The 17,721-nt window shown below is 39.0% G+C and overlaps 1 protein-coding gene across 1 annotated transcript; it reads left to right on the forward strand.

Moving 5' to 3' along the window:
• Positions 1-4,467: 4,467 nt before the first annotated feature.
• gpr37b (G protein-coupled receptor 37b) lies at positions 4,468-17,311 on the forward strand. The gene is made up of 2 exons (XM_017494843.3): positions 4,468-5,949; positions 15,927-17,311. Exons 1-2 carry the CDS (start codon positions 5,062-5,064, stop codon positions 16,725-16,727), a joined length of 1,689 nt encoding a protein of 562 aa, XP_017350332.1. The 5' UTR covers positions 4,468-5,061; the 3' UTR covers positions 16,728-17,311.
• Positions 17,312-17,721: the final 410 nt, after the last annotated feature.

The following is a 17,721-nucleotide window of genomic DNA, read 5'->3' on the forward strand; positions in this document are numbered from 1 at the left end:
CAAAATTTGAGCCAGCACTTACTTCCATGTTGTACATTTTACAGGTTTGCTTGTAATAATAATAGTAATGATAATGCCATTAATCTTATTGTATTTATCCATGCAGATTAACATCAAATAAAGTAGATTTCAAAACAAATACAATGCTGTTTGACATGCTGGAAAGAGATGTATAGGTATGTCTATACATTTCTATAGACATGCCTAAAATCATATTTCTGGTTACTCTACTAATATTAATCCATAAATATGCAAATGAGTGGGAAGCAAATGGGGGTGGTCTACCAGAAAGTTTTTGTTTGTGTGACCCTATGCCCTGGAAACACTGAAAAATACTTGGTTGCTGGAATAAAGTCATTTTTCATTCACAAATCATAACAACAAATAACAACTGTAGAACCAGAAGCTTTTTAAGCTTTTCAAAAAACAACAATGACTTTCCCAAATCAAGAATCAGTTATTTACAGTTGACAACAAACCATCTAAGGATATTTTATCCAATTTACCACTTTAGTTTTTGGGATTGTTACATTCCAGAAAGATCAGAAAATGTCACCGGACATGAAATAAAGAATCTACTATGAAGGGCATATATGCCCTGTGCAATGTGTATGGTATGTGGAGCATACAAAAAAAAAAAACACTGTGTGTCTCCTATTAGTATCTTGGTCTTTGTCCGGTGTATTGCAAATCAGATAAGTCTGTTTGTGCTTTTTTTCTTAGTTGTACTGTACTTGGGGTGTAATTTTTTCTGAAGCCTGGCAACCCTTTCTGCAAGCTTCCCCAAGTCAGTTGAGATTTTCATTCATTTGCAGCATTTGGCAGGCACCTTTATCCACAGTGACTTATATTTATCTCTATTATACAACTGAGCAGTTGAGTGTTAAGGGCCTTGCTCAAGGGCCCAGCAGTGGCAGCACTGGGGTTTTGAACTCATGACCTTCCCATAAGTAGTCCAACATCTGAACCACTGAGCTAAACAAAATATCAGATATATTATAAATGAATTCCAAAATATACAGTATATTCATGTTATTGTCAACCTGAGATTAGTACAAAAGGTTGGTGACACACCAATAATTTTTAAAACCTTATCAAAGCCCATGCATTCCTCTTTACTAGAGTTTTTGTATTGTAATTACTTGACAAGGACCCCCCCCCCCCCCCCCCCCTGTGTTTGTGTGTGTGTGTGTGTGTGTGTGTGTGTGTGTGTGTGTGTGTTTAGTGAGTTCTTGCTACCTGGGCACATATATAAAGGCTCCATTATTAGGATGTTCATTGATCTATTTTGTCTGTATGTCCACCATTTCCTCTGTCTATCTATATATCCATGTGCCCTCTGAATCTTCACAAATCGTTTTCATGAACATCATGTTAGCTGGTTTAATATTGTGATGCCACTCTTCACAGCCAGGTGGTGCTGGAAGATAGCAGTTTCTCTTCTAGCAATCCGTCCCAGTTTCATAATGGATAACAGACAGAGATTTCAATGTGTAAAAATAATTTTCCTTTGATAGAAGATATTTGCTATACATTAGAAAATGTGCTTTGAAAATTAAGTAGAGTGTTAAATAGTTGCCCTTTACTTAATATTTTATGTTAATTAAATTATATGACAAATCTCATAAAGTTCTTAGACAAATGTACTTTTTATTTTAATGTATTGGGCATACAGTGGCTTAGTGGTTAGCACGTTCGCCTCACATTGCCAGGTTTGGGGGTTTGATTCCCGTTTGCATGTTCTCCCCGTGCTGCGGGGATTTCCTCTGGGTACTCCTGTTTCCTTCCCAGTCCAAAGACATGCATGGTAGGCTGATTAGCATATGCAAAGTGTCCGTAGTGTATGAATGTGTGTGTGTGTGTGAATGTGTATGTGATTGTGCCCTGCGATGGTTTGGCACTCTGTCCAGAGTTTACCCTGCCTTGTGCCCGATGCTCCTTGGGATAGGCGGTATAGAATATGGATGGATTTTAATGTATCACTGTATCTCTGATTCATCACTGTATATGTACAAAATTAGTTTGTTAAAATGTTGGGAAAAAAAATAGAAAATATAAAGAAAACCCATGTACACATACCGTCTGTCTTCTATTATAAAATTACATTCTGTGTGTAAGTGCAAATATTGAAGACATACAGTTGAGGGGTGGCATGAATCAGTCCAGCACTGCCCACATCTCTCGATTCAGCCTCTGGGTGAGATAGTATAAGAGTGAGAGATTTGAGAGGGAGAGATATTCAAAACACCATTCATAGAATTCATAGAAAACCATGTTAATTAAACGAAAACTGTATGCAACTCTTTTTCCTTTTATCATAATGATAAAAGGAAACTCTTTTTCCTTTTATCATAATATCATATCATAATCACGGTGAATTAGGTTAGTTACTCTAAATTGTCATCCTATGGTCACTATGGTGCTAGATTTATTGTCCACACACATGACAAGAAAATATCCTTTCAAATCAAACAGACTTGAATATTTTGGCTCAAGCAAAATTCAGTTGTCAGTAGTTAGTAGGTATGATGACCAGCAACATGATCAGTTTTTCAATAACTGATTAAGTGAATATCTGATAATTAAATATAAAGAAACTCCTACTTACCAAATAATTTGTAAGACTGAGATGAATAAAGAAAGAAGGATCCATCTTTTACATGCAATTTTGGTCAAATGGCTTTTCTCTCTGTCCCATTAGGCATTTGGATACTCAAATACTGTTATTTAAGATATTTTAGATTGTTAATTAGCAGGTAAAGTGGAACAAAATATATACTATATGGATTTGTGGACACTTGACCATCACACTCATATGTGGCTCTTCCTTAGACTGTTGCCATAAAGCTTAAAGCAACAATTGTATAGAATGTTGTTGTATGCTGTAGCATTATGATTTTCCTTCACTGGAACTAAGAGGCCCAAAATTGTTCCAACATGACAATGTCCTTGTGCACAAAGTGAGCTCCATGAAGACATGGTGTATGAAGTTTGGAGTAGAAGAACTCGAGTGTCCTGCACAGAGTTCTGACCTCAACCCTACTGAACACCTACTGAACTGGAACACAGACTGCACCCAAGACCTCCTCAACTAACATCAGTGCCTGACCTCACTAATACCTTTGTAGCTGAATTATCACAAATCTCCAAAGCCACACTCCAAAATCCAAAAGTGGAAAGCCTTTACATTCCAGTGTAGAGTAGTGTAGTGTACAGGGTGTCCCAAAAATCTTGATACATAGGAGAACTTATTCTATTTTCTGAGGAAGCTCAGATCTTTCAATGTATGCACCAAGATGCTGGAGGTCTTCTACCAGTTTGTGGTTGCAAGCGCAATATTATGTTGTGGTCTGTTGGGGGAGTAACATCAGTGTTCTATTATAGTGTTGTATTGTAGTGTAGTGTAGTATTGCTATATTGGTAAATGGCGCACTTATATAGCACCCTCATTCACATACGCTCACACACCAGTGGTAGCAGAGCTGCCATGCAAGGCGCTAACTTGCCATCGGGAGCAACTTGGGGTTCAGTGTGTTGCCCAAGGACACTTCGGCATGTGGAGTCATGTGGGCCGGGAATTGAACCCCCAACCCTACGATTAGTGGACAACCTGCTCTACCACCTGAGCCACAGCCGCCCCATTGTATATATACTATAACTATACTACAATATTGTAGTATAGTTATAGTGTTATCTTGTAGTGTAGTTATATTGTAGTATAGTGTAGATATGTTGTAGTGTAGTTCTTTAGCAGTGTAGTGTTGTTATATTATAGTACAGTGTTATATTGCAGTGTAGTTATATTGTAATATAGTGTTATACTGTAGTGTGGTTATATTGTATTACTGTGTAGTTATATTGTAGTATAGTGATATATTGTAGGGTAGTGTTGTTATATTGTAGTATAGTGTTATACTGTAGTGTAGTGTTGTTATATTGTAGTATAGTGATATATTGTAGGGTAGTTATACTGTAGTATAGTGTTATATTGTAGTGTAGTTATATCGTATTGTAGTGTATTTATATTGTAGAATAGTGTTATTGTAGTATAGTGTTATATTGTAGTGTAGTTATTTTGCAGTGTAGTGTTGTTATATTGTAGTATAGTGTTATATTGTAGTGTCGTTATCTTGTATTGTAGTGTAGTTATTTTGCAGTGTAGTGTTGTTATGTTGTAGTATAGTGTGGTGTATATTGTAGTGTACTATAGTGTTATATTTCAATATAGTTATAGTATATTGTAGTGTAGTGTTGTATATTGTAGCATTGTAGTGAAGTGTAGCTTGTGCATGGAAGATAATAAGTTATTTTTCCTGCTTTGTTTGGTAAATTTTCTTATTCGGGTAAGATTTTGATATCCATACGGTAATAAAGGATCCCTCAGTAAGGGACCATATGGCAACTGTTGACACGAGTCATTTATAACGCTGAAAAACATGATTTTACATGGTGTGGGCGTGGTTGCCTGGCAGCAGCGGTGACGCGGAGGAGTGGTCTGCTGCTGGTGGCTGTGCTATGGCGGTTCGGGGTTAGTTAACCGCGGAAGTGTGGAACTACGATTTTACCGTCGGGGTTCACCTTTATGTATAAACAGTCGGACTGCTCGGTGAGAGCTGCACCTTGTCACAGGTCTGCTAGTGTCCGTTTTGGGGTTTTTTAGTGCTAAAGAAGCAGAATCGCTGTGAACTCACCGGTTTTTCTCCATCTAAACGGATTCAGGTGGGCGCGCCCGAGACAGACACAGGAGGGATGCAAACAGAGACTACTTGTCGCTTTCCTCTGGTGTGGACCTCCATCGTGTGAGCGCGTTCAGTTTACAGCAAAAATGTGTTTGGAGATCGAATTTGACACTAAACGAGGTGCTCAGGTGCATATGGACTGATGTGATTTTGCGTCCATGCTGCATAGTGCATCTGTATAGACAGGTTTGTTTGTTGGTTGGTGAATTAAATCAGTTTATTGTACAAAAATAACAATAATGTCGAGCGTACCGAATAGCGTTCCCAGCACAATGTAATGTGTTGATTTAAAACCCATCAGCACCAGAAAGTGACACTGACGATGCAGGTTTGTTTTATAAAAAATATATTTTTCCTTGCAACCGCTGTGGCTCTGGCAGACAGGGACGATGTGCACAGCAAGGCATCCAGCGCCATGCGGTCTGCGAGGCGACAAGCCACAGGTCCAGCTCAGTGGACTCCCTCACTGGATGTCAGGATGCCTTTATTACTGAACAGAGGTAATGCTACACATTTCAGTCGAAGATGCAAAACTAAAAAGTCTGGATGTTACCTTCTGTCACACAGGATGGACAGGACCACCCATGGTGACAGGGTGGTCCACAGTCAGTACGAGATATGGAGAAAGTTCTCTGAACACGAGAGAAACCACAGACACAGAAGAGGCGCAAAGGAGCGCCACAAGAAACTGGCATGGGAAGTAAAGAAGAGAGTAACTGGAGGTAATAAGATGTCAGCAAATGCCCTTACTTCACCTTTAACGTGGTGGGAACCGATGCCCAAGCCTTTGGCGCTCGCCTCCACCGATTTCCCTTTCGATATATCCAAACACCTGGACTTTGACACTCGGAGCAGGGCCCCAGATAACCCGTGGGACGCAACGCCTATGACCCCACCTTACCCTGAAGATGAGGAAAACGAATATTTCCCTAACCCCTTCTACCCGGTCACGAGCGAGACGTACACAGCCTACGCCATCACGTGTTTCTCTGCACTCATTTTCGTGATAGGGATCATTGGAAATGTTGCAGTCATGTGCATTGTGTGCCATAACTATTACATGAGGAGCATCTCCAACGCCCTTTTAGCTAACCTGGCTGTTTGGGATCTGGCCGTGTTGTTGCTGTGCATGCCCCTTGTGGTGTTCCACGAGCTGACTAAAACCTATCTACTGGGCCACTTCACCTGTAAAGTTATCCCCTACATTGAGGTAATTGAGCTGGTCAAACTGTAATACTATTATCGTTTCTATCTTTATTGTACAATTTAAATTTTTCTTGCTGATTCCTTCTGAGCCTTATCAGTTTGTTAATAAGCCCTTCATTATGGTAAAAAGGGTATATTAGAACAGGGAAAGCCCTACAGTGTGCCATGCAAAATGAGGCACTGCAGGACTGAGCTGGGGCAACACTGATGTAGGGCTTATTATGTATATACAATACTCTTGTGTCAACCTTTCATTCACTATATAAATATATTCTCTTTTACCGATATTGGTTTATTTGGATTTTTCTGAGCATATATGTGTTAATTCAGATATTCTATCAATTAAAGCACTACACTAGCAGAGTGGTTCACTGTCACTACGTTTAAAGAACTGCAGTATTTACAGAGGAAAAAGAGCATCCATGTCTCGCGTCTGGACATATCCTTAAGCAGACATACACCCAGACACTGCAAAATCTGGGCTGCATGGATCTTTTATGCCCTTGGCATAGACCTTCCAAAACAACCAGTAAAGTCTAGTTTTAGCAGAGAGTCATTCATCTCAAATTGATGTAAATCAGAATGGGATTTTTTTTCTGCTCATTTTGAAGTGACACTACAGAAATAAAATTAAATAAATTATTTAGAAAAAAATGAACAGTCAAAATTAGAAATAGTATTTACGTTTTGAAAGCTTATACTAAACAGAGCATACCTGTGTTAATTTTCCAAGTCTATGTGTGTCCAGTTGTAGGCATGCGCAATAAATATCTCTGACTTTGGGAGGTCTCTCAGCTAAAATGGCAGATCAGATCCTGCTGTGCTGCTTTCATGAATTCCAAGGAAGTGGCCAGCTTCAGGAAGCTTCAAGATTAAATTGTTAGGAAGAATAAAAGATAGAGAAGGTTATTAAGACATCTGCAAATCTCTGAACTTTCTTAAGAGCACTGTGGAATCCATTATAACAATGTAGAACAAATATGGTATAACACAGGCCCTACCAAGATCAGGCCAAACTGAGTGCTTGGGCAAGAAGGGCAACTGTCAGAGAAATGCTCAATCATCCAGCTACAACACTGAAGTAGTTGCAGAGCTGAAATAGGAGAACCTGGGCAGACATCAACAATATCATCTGTTCTTCACAGATCCGTCTTCTATGGGTTAGTGGCCAGAAGGAACCCACTTCTGAGAAAGGCCATGTAAGAAAATCTGAGAGCTTTTTGAAAAATATTTTATGGTCTAATCAGTCTAAAGTTGAGCCATTTGGTCTAAAGCCAAAGTATAATATTTGGTACAACTCAAATACAAATCAACATCCAGGTAACACTATTTCTGTGATCAAGCACAGGGGTTCCTTTTATCAAGAGGAGCTGGAAAATTCTTGCATTATAGGCAACATGGATGAAGCCAAATCTAAGCAAATTGTAAAGGAGAACCCAGTCCAGGTTGCCAGACATCTGCATTTAAGCACAGAGAAAAAACTATAAAGGAATGACTTGGAGAGGAAAAAAATAGTTTGTGTTTTGGGATGGTTGAGTCAATGCCCAGGCTTATTTGGGAGAGGTGAGTGGAAGAAAATGCCAAAATAAGAATTTGCAAAGATCATAGAGACCCATCCGTGACAACTCAAATCTTTAATTGCTGCCAAAGGACAATTCACACTGAGTGTGTGAATACTTAAGCATAATACTTTTTAGATTTTTTACTTTCAAATAATTCTGAGGACGTACAAATATTTTATTCCCATTCTGAATACAAAATCCCATTCTGATATACTTTAATTTGATGTTGCAGTAGAGCAAAAAGAGAAATAATCATTGGGAAGTGAATATTTTCTAGAGGCACTGTATGTGTGTTTTTATGTGTGTGTGTGAACACAATTTTGACATTTTGCAATGGTAAAGATTAAGTACAAAATATTAACATAACATAGCTACTTACGCAGTTTATAATGATTGCAAAAATTACTGAAGGGGAGTATGGTGGCTTATTGATTAGCACGTTTGCTTCACACCCCAAGGTTGGGGGTTCGAGTCCTGCCTCCACCCTGGCGTGCGGAGCTTGCATGTTCTCCCCATGCTTCGGGGGTTTCCTCCGGGTACTCTGGTTTCTTCCCCCAATCCAAAGACATACGTTGTAGGCTGAGTGGCATTTCTAAATTGTCCATAGTGTGTGAACAGGTGTGTGTAATTGTACCCTGTGGTGGGTTGGCACCCCATCCAGGGCGCTCCTGCCTTGTGCCCCAAGTCCCCAGGGAGAAGCTGCAGGCTCCCCATGACCCTGTATATGATGAACAGTAAAGAAATTGGATGGATGGATGGGTAAAAATACTGATAATATTTCTGAAAAGTGTGCTGTGATATAATTTATCAAGATGTCAATATATCATCATATTTCCCAGATCTACACTCACGGCAGCACAAAAAATGAGATGTGGTAAGCAATTTTTTGTTTGTTTTTTGGATCTTGCTCAGCCAGATATATTTTATGCCAGTAAATATAGGAGTTTAAACCGAGAGTAGAACTCACATGTATAAGCATGCATTATGAGATATTTCTAACTAAGGGAGATGAGTTTTAGGTGCTTTGTCAGTAAACTCTGCCCATTTGACAGTTAGCACTTGTGCCTGGAAAAGCCTACTGCCTCGTTTAATTCAGCCTATGAAAAGCTTGCAAAAAATAATGCTGAAACTGCCCATGGTACATAAATATCCATAAATATTTGAACATTGACAATTTCTTTATTTTAGCTGTCTACCACAGTATATTGGATTTAAAAATAAATAATGATTCTTAGTTCTTAGTTCATTCTTAGAATTTAACTTTCAGCCTTATTTTAAAGTTTTTACATCCAAATTGGGTGATTGATGTCAGCACTTTGTGTATATGGCCTCCTCTTTATTAAGGAATCAAAACTAATTGGACAATCTAACATAATCATAAATTAAATTGTCATTTTTAAAACTTGGTTGCAGTAAATGACTGCCTGAAGTCTGGAAGACTCAGACATCACCAGACTCTGGGTTTCTTCCATGTTGATGCTCTGCCAGACCTTTACTGCAGCTGTCTTAAGATTCTGCTTTCACTTTGCTCTCAACAAGTCAAATGCAGCTCAATTGGTTGCAGGTCAGGTGATTGGCTTGGCCATTGGAGAGCAGTCAGTGTGGTCAACTTAGCGACTTTGTTGCCAGGCATTTTAGACCCCTTTAGTGACTTTTTGAGCAGATGTTCATGATCACCATTGTTCCCAATAACCAGTCACTGATCACCATTATTCCCAATGACCAATCGCTGTTCAGCACTATTCCCAATGACCAATCACTGTTCAGCACTATTCCCAATGACCAATCACTGTTCACCACTATTCCCAATGACCATTCACTGTTCACCACTATTCCCAATGACCAATCACTGTTCAGTGGGATTCCAAATGACCAATCACTCTTCACCACTGTTCCCAATGACCAGTCAGTGTTCACCATTATTCCCAATGACCAATCACTGTTCAGCACTATTCCCAGTGACCAATCACTGTTTGTCCCACCCTTACACTTTTTTCATTCTTTGTTTTAATCTTTATTCTTGGAGATATTTACAAGTAATAAAAGTTTGTACAGTTTCCCTCATGACTACTGACACCTACTCACTGTCACTGCTTTGATAAAAGAATGCTTTTGTCTGCATTCTTGATAGAAAGTATAGTGTTTTGTAAATGTGCAAAAGTTTAGTTTGTGGTGCCATAAGCAGAGATGACTTATTTCTAAATTCTTTAAAGAATGTATTATGTTAGATTAAAAATCTATTATTTTCTATTCTGATAAAACTATTGTATTAAATTTTATTATAAGTTAAAATCTTCCCTCTTCATGTACAATGATTTGTAATTTGATTTGCCAATGATCATGATGAATAAATTAATATGAAAATTAGCCTATGACGTCATCTAGTGACTGCTAGCGATGTTTTGAGCACACTTTGGTTACTTTCCTCTAAGAAGAGTTGGCAACACTGAGAAAATTCTGCTTCTTTGCCTAAAAAAGTCTTGGGTTGTTATCAAAGTATGCTGTCTACCTCTGAACGTCATTGTCCATCTGCCCTGTGAAGCGCTGTCCAGTGAGTCAGATGAGATAATATAGCTGTATACTTCATCCTGCTGTTTTTTCCCACAGTCACATCATCAGTAAATATAAAGGAATTAGTTCCATTGGCGGCCATATATGACCACGCTATAAGATCAGGTAATATGTGTCTGTTAATGAGCAGTTCCTGCACTTCCTCACTCCCATCTTCCCATTGTTCTAGTACAAGTTGATCTTTGTCTCATCTGTCCGTAGGATATTGTTCAGAACCGTACAGGCCATTTTAAATGTTGTTAATCTCGAATATAATCCGGTTTTCCTGTTTTCAAGGCTTACCAATGTTTTACATCTTGTGGTAGACCCTCTGTATTTATTCTGATGAAGTCTTCTCTTGGCTGTTGACTTTAACAATGACACACCCACCCCCTGAAGGGTGTTCTTGATCTAGCCATCTGTTCTGAAGGGTTTTTTTTTTCACCAGGGAAAGAATTAATTTGTCAATGTCCATATATTTATGGACCAGAGTGTATGCAGAATTCACAGCAAACCTGTAGCGCCCACATGTATGTGCCATTGTACACGTGCGCTCACATTTCACAGTGCTAAAGCACTGTTTAAAATGGATGCCTGTGAATTGTCTCATTAAAATGGATCTTCTATGTTTGATGCAAGACAGACCCACATCTAAAAACGATTCCAATGTGTGTCAGGTGCTGGTCTTTAGTGTGATTCAGTAAGTGACTCCTAATCCTGTAATAAATCACCCAATGTAGAGACCTGCAAATATGCTGAAAAATATAAGTTGATGGTACACAAAGACAAGATAGATACGAGTACTAGGGACATCTATGTTCTTAGCAGACATAAGCCCATGTGAGTTCTTGTTTAAGCGTTATATATTTTCAATATTTGGAAAACATATATGAAGGTGAGTTGAATGACAACCTTAAATTTGGAAATTGGTTTGTTGCAAATATGTGTAATAAAAGTGTATCGATTTTACATAATCTCTACATAATCTGTTTTGTTAGTGCAAGTGTTACTCTTCACAAATGTGCAGATTTATGTATTTAAGGTTTTTTTTTTACTTGCCCTCATATATTAAAAACATGAATCAGTATAATAAATGTTATCACCTCATAGTGCTTACAGTTGAATAGTTATAGTTAATATACTGCATAATTATTGGGTAATAGTCTGTTAAACAATAGACTAAATAATATGTTTAAAATACAGAAATGCTGATATAGGCCAGGCAGAGCTTGAGTTTGACACCCTTGTTGTAGAGGTTGCATAGAACAAGGCCAGGCATGTCTACGTTCCAGATAAGAGGCATGAATTGTTCTGTTTTACTCGCTGACCAAAGTGCCTTCATGTCTGAAATGGCAAGATTTACTTGGTGTAGAAATGTTGATTTACAAATCCTGGTATTTCTATGACGGCCCCAGAAGTGTTGAATATGTATGTTTTAGGATTATTCTCCTGATGCATGTTCTTTTTTTTTCTCTCTACAATTGGCAGGAATATATTAAAAGCTGTACATCAACCTGTTAAATACTGGAAAACTTGAATGTGAATGATTTTTTTGTGTTATGGAAAAAGCAACAATGGAACATAATTGAAATAATTATGAAATCAGTTTTCTTATACAATCTAAGTAGTGTTAGCAGTTGGGCTTGAACAGTGAACAGGCAGGAACATCCGTTTTTGTTCCTAAGTCAATGCTCTGCCCTCAAAATCCTCTTGGCAATGATCATTTCTGAATTCTTTCATGTGATTTTTGAGTCTAATTGATCAATTGACTGTATATAAATGTAAGCATGTTCAGAGTGGTGTCTTTGTATCTAATGATAGCACTTTGTCACATTTTCTTTTGTCTGCTGTCTCACCGTAGCCATTATGGCTTTTGTCTGTAGACGACTCCCCATGCCTTCCTGCAGTCCCTCACTGTAATCCCATTCATCAGTAGAGAGGAGTTATTGCCACACACCCCTACACCAAACTGCCCCCTCCATCCTCCCAAGAACCCTGTATGAAAGCGCCACTAAAGGCAGATTAATAACTGCCGCTGTCATTGGGCTAAGAGCTCTTAATCAGGAGTTTAATGGACCATAATTGAAGCCAGTAGCACAGAGTGGCATATCATCTGCTGCTAGGAAGCGTGAATGACCCAGTGTACCATGCACAGTTTGCACTTTGTCATTGATTGTGACTGAGAAAGAGAAGACTGAGTTTGCTTTCACACCTGGGTCCAATAAGAGTGATTGATACTTTTGGTTTGTGTACTAATTGTTTAGGTTTGGTTTCATACTGCATATAATTAAAGGGAAAAAATTGACTCCATCAGCTGGAAATATGTAATCATCATGAAACTGTTTGGAACTCGTGTGAACCGGTAGAGTTCTCCACAGCTAGGCTAATCGATAAAGGCAATGAAGTAAGAGCAGTCATCTCCTGTTCATTTCTAAGTTTTGTTAGCAGACACACAATCGAAACGTTTGAAACATGATTGGTACATGATTCACGGGACATTTCTGCCTGAAAACAAATGCAGTGAGTGGAAGGTTGACATAATAAATGTGTGTGACACCTTTCTTCCAGTGCAAACGTTATGAAATCCTATCACAGGTGGTCACTGGAGACACATTCAAAATGCCAGGTGTAAACCAGTTGTAAACCAGGTGCCAGGTGTAAACGGTTATGTTTCAGGACACTTGTAATCGGATCACTTGAGACAGGTGTTCATACCTGGTATGAACAGGGCCACAGAGAATAGACTGTCCTTTGGCCTCACAGTTCAGATTGTTAACTATTCACTACAAGATATTGAAGCTGGTCATTTAAGTTTCTGTAAAAACTAATGTTTAAAGGCTTTCCTCAGAACATTTGACAGTGTTTAGCAATGTATAAATCGAACATTTTAGTGAGTATTCAGAAATGTCAATGATATACAATCCTGGGCTTTTGTCTTTTTAGCACAAGAGTAATACTGAGGAATATTTCCACATTGTGGTTATTTGGACCTGTGTATACACCCATAGATATGGATGGGAAGCAGATAATAGACAGCCATACTTAAATGTTTGATATTATGATTGCAGTAGTAGTGTTCTTCAGTCAAAATGCAGCTAGCCTCTTTTCGGTAATAAAGGTTGCACTTATCGAATGTTGCCAATCAGAAAACCACAGGTGGTTGAGTGCTAATGGAGCACCAGTCTAAACTACTTAATTAATGTCATTCCATTACTGGATACTAATGGATGTTATGATTCATAATGGCTTCTGGACATTTCGTCAGGGTGCTTTTTGTCAGGATGGTTAAAGCCTTGACGTATCCAGTTTGACATGGACTTTTAAGGAAAAATGCAACAGACAAATCTTAATCCATCAGTTTGTCCTGTATTTTTTAGTTTTCACACTTCAAATACCAGCTAGGGTAGTATATAGCAAGGCTTGTTATATGTCATAGTTGGAATACTTCTAGCTTATGAGCTAGAATTTAATGTTTACTTCTGCTAAAATATGGCATAGATAGGTGACATTTCAAGCTAGTGAAATTATACAGTACATGTGATGACAAATTTGAAAATTTCTGTAAAGCATAGGGTAACAAGGACGCAGTACAATTAGACTGGGACGCTGAAAAAATTTTTTGAAAACATGTCAACACATGAACACCACATGGGAAATGTTGTCAGCTCTTAAACTAGGTTTACCTGTCTGTCAAATATAATTTAGCCTGCAGATAAGGCTGATGCCACGGCAATGCAGCATAAGGCCTTGTAATCTTTCTTTTGAAAATGCCAACATGCTCTAATGCAAATGCTGAATCCTGGCCTTTGTTGCAGAGTGGAATTTCTCCCTGCTTCTTTTGTGACTATGACTGAACTGCATTTCAGAAATCAGAACCCTTTATTCATCATATGTACACATGAATTTCACAAGGAAAAACAGCACAAGGAGGTCCAACACATGTGCCATGCACGTTAACAGCATATGTATAACAACTGTATGTGACCAATAGAAAGAAACTGACCATAGTGCACATATACAGTGTATATAAAACATCTACATGTCCCTGTTAAAATAGCAGGTTTTTGTGATATTAAAAAAAATAAATGACACCCAGATAAGTCATGTCACACATTTTTTTCCAGCTTAATGTGATATACACTATATTGCCAGAAATAATGACACCTGAACATCAATCAATCAATCAATGTGCTTTTTGAACATCCCATTCCAGATGTAGTCCCCCTTTGCTGTTATAATAACCTCCACTCTTCTGGGAAGGCTTTCCAGTAGATTTTGGAGCGTGACTGTGGGGATTTGTGCTCATTCAGTCATAAGAGCATTAATGACGTCAGGCAATGATGTTGAGTGAGGAGGCCTGGAGTGCAGTCTGTGTTCCAGTTCAATTCAGTGGGGTTGAGGTCAGGGCTCTGTGCAGGACACTCGAGTTCTTCCACTCCAACCTTCACACACCATGTCTTCATGGAGCTCGCTTTGTGGCATTGTCAGGGTGGAACAGGTTTGGGTCTATTAGTTCCAGTGAAGGGAAATTGTAATGCTACAGCATACAAAGACATTCTATACAATTGTTTGTTTCAGACTTTGTGGCAACAGTTTGGAGAATAATCGCATATGGGTCAGTGTGGTATGGTAGTGTGATGGTAGTGTGATGGTAGTGTAGCAACCAACAACATTTTTTTTTAAAGAGTTAAAAACAAATAGAAAGGTGTTAGGGGAAAAAGTAAAAACATTTACCTGGTTGTACAAGTATGCACACCCCTTAACTAATACTTTTTTTAAGCACCTTTTGCTTGTAATACAACACTCAGGGTTTTTGGGTAAGAGTCTTCCACATACTTCACAAATCTTGATTTGGCAATTTATTCCACTCCTCCTTTCAAACATGCTCCAGATCTATCAAATTGTGATGGGATCTCTCCTGTGCACAGCCCTCTTTAAGTCATTCTACAGATTTTTGATAGGATGTAGATCTGGACTAGTGACATAATTTTTCATCTTCAGCTGTCTGCCTGTAGGTTCAGAATAAATAAGTATTTGGAGCTACCAATGTTTCCCTCTATCTTGACTAGAGCGCCAATCCCAGCTGAAGTGATGCAGCCCCATTTCATGATGCTACCACCATCGTGCTTCACCTTGGATATAGTTTTCTTTGGGTATTCTTTTATGTCCAAAAAGACCAGAACACATTTTTCAATATTGTTTGGGGTTATTTAGGTGGCCTTGAATGTTTGTTAATTTTTTTTGAGAAGGGGCTTCTCTCTAGCCACCCTACCCTACAACCCAGACATGTGAAGAATACAAGAGGTTGTTGCCATATGCTGAACGTTACCAGTACTTGCCAGATATTTCTGTAGCTGCTTTAATATTGCTGTAGGTCTGTTGGTAGCCACCCTGATAAGTTTTCTTCTTGTCCTATTGTCAATTTTTTAGAGGGATATCCTGTTCTTGGTAATGTCACTGTGGTGCTGTTTTTTCTCCATTTGTTGATGAAAATCGTACAGAAACAGCTGATCCTTATTTGGGGTGAATCAGAATCATTTAATTGATTACAGGTGTAGGATAACTACTTTTGCACATGAGTTTGAATATGATTGGTTAATTCTGAGCCCATATCATGCCCGATTATAAAAGGGTGTGCTCACTTATACAACCAGATTATTGTTATTGTTCATTATTAAGGTTTTTTTTTTTCCTTTCTTAATGACATGATTTATTTTTATTTAATATTTTTTTACATCACAAAAACTTTTAATTTTCCCAGGGGTGTGTAGACTTTAAATCCACTGCATATGCTCATGTTGAAAATAAATATATACTCGTTCAGTGGTTAATGTGTTAAGGTGTGTTTTTTTTTTTATGTGTCTTTCAGGTAGCCTCACTTGGTGTGACCACCTTCACCATTTGTGCCCTGTGCATCGATCGATTCCGTGCCGCCACCAATGTGCAAATGTATTATGAGACAATTGAGACTTGCGCATCTGCTGCTGCTAAGCTTGCTGTGATCTGGGTCGGTGCATTACTTTTGGCGTTGCCCGAACTCCTGATCCGGCAGCTGCTGAAGGATTCAGACACAGAGGAAACAGAGCGGTGTCTGGAACGCATCTCCATATCACTGCCTGAGACTCTTTATGCACTGGGCCTGGCGTATGAGAGTGCTAGGCTTTGGTGGTGCTTTGGGTGCTATTTCTGCCTGCCCGCTCTGTTTACCATCGGCAGCTCATTAGCAACAGCACGCCGCATGCGCCGGGCCGAACGTGGATGCCCACGTGCCAACAAGAAGCAGATGCGCCTGGAGAGCCGCATGAACTGTGTTGTGGTGGCACTGGCTGTGGTCTACGCTGCCTGTGCAGTGCCCGACAATGTCGCAAACATGGTGGCAGCCTACATAGGGCACCTGGACATGGTGGGTGTACTGCGCACACTTGGTCAGCTCTTACTCTTTCTGCGCACTGCGATAACACCCGTGTTGCTGCTTTGCCTATGCCCACCGTTTGGTCATGCTTTCATAGAGTGCTGTTGCTGTTGCACAACTATGTGTGGTGCGGCGGCCTCCTCAGCAGTGGGCAGTGACGATAACGAGCATGAATGTACCACCGAGCTGGAGCTGTCTCCATTTAGCACCATCCGTAGGGAGATGTCCAACTACACTGCGACAGGGTCCCACTCCTGAGCCACCGGTGCCAGTGTACAGTATGTGTCAGTGCCAACAATACTACACAGTGTACTGCAGAAACACATACGTTCTCACTTCTGTAAATACTCTGACCACTGTCTTTTTTTGTATTATTATTTGTATTAGTATATGTTTTTAAAAACTAGTGACTCTTTACATATTTTTTGCACTGCCAACTGCTTTAGCTTTGTTTATATGTCTCTGCATCTTACTGCTAGTAATATTCCTATGATATCTGTATATGGCAATATGTTCCATGCCTTGACCTTTCTTTTAATGAAGGTGATTGTGTAAATCTGTCTTGAATTGCGTGAAGCAGTACACTTGGAACACCTGAAGAAAATCCCTAGTGTGTGTGTGTGTGTATGATAGCAGAAAAGAAAAGTAGATATCAACACTATGCTCGGTGTGCTTAATGGTTTCTAAGTCCATTTTTATATAACCAAAAATTCTCTTTAATAAACTCAAGTGTTTGCTGGGAAGTGGCATATCGTTTGAAATTCTTTGCTGGAAATTGGTATATTAAAATGCAAACATGGCCTCTTTTTTTTCATTCAGTACATTGCTTGTCAGCAAAATAGATATTACAAGTGGTCTGTCTAGTGATTTATTTTCCCCACAACATGCTATTGAACGAAAACAAGAAGAAAAAAAAACCTTACAAAGATATTAACCATGCTTTGTTGTCTTTGTTGTCTTTATGTTACAAAACACAGATACCACAGATCTGTCACTGCTGTTCATGTGTTTATCTGTATAATCGTATTAGCTGTCAGACTGAACAGATCCAGGGAGAGTCTGTTTTTATCTCAGAGCATGGAGAAGCCTACTTCCTCCACACAGCTTTTTTATGTTCCCCCATGTGTTTCATGTAGTTCATGTCATCTGAACAAGACCTATCTGTAGTTTTGCCCACTTTTAACTTTCAATTTGGGACAGTAGCTCAGTTATGGCATAATCTACAATTTAAAATGTCCACCAGGAATGTCTG

Source organism: Ictalurus punctatus, chromosome 19, assembly GCF_001660625.3.
Source record: "Ictalurus punctatus breed USDA103 chromosome 19, Coco_2.0, whole genome shotgun sequence".
Classification (NCBI taxonomy): domain Eukaryota; kingdom Metazoa; phylum Chordata; class Actinopteri; order Siluriformes; family Ictaluridae; genus Ictalurus; species Ictalurus punctatus.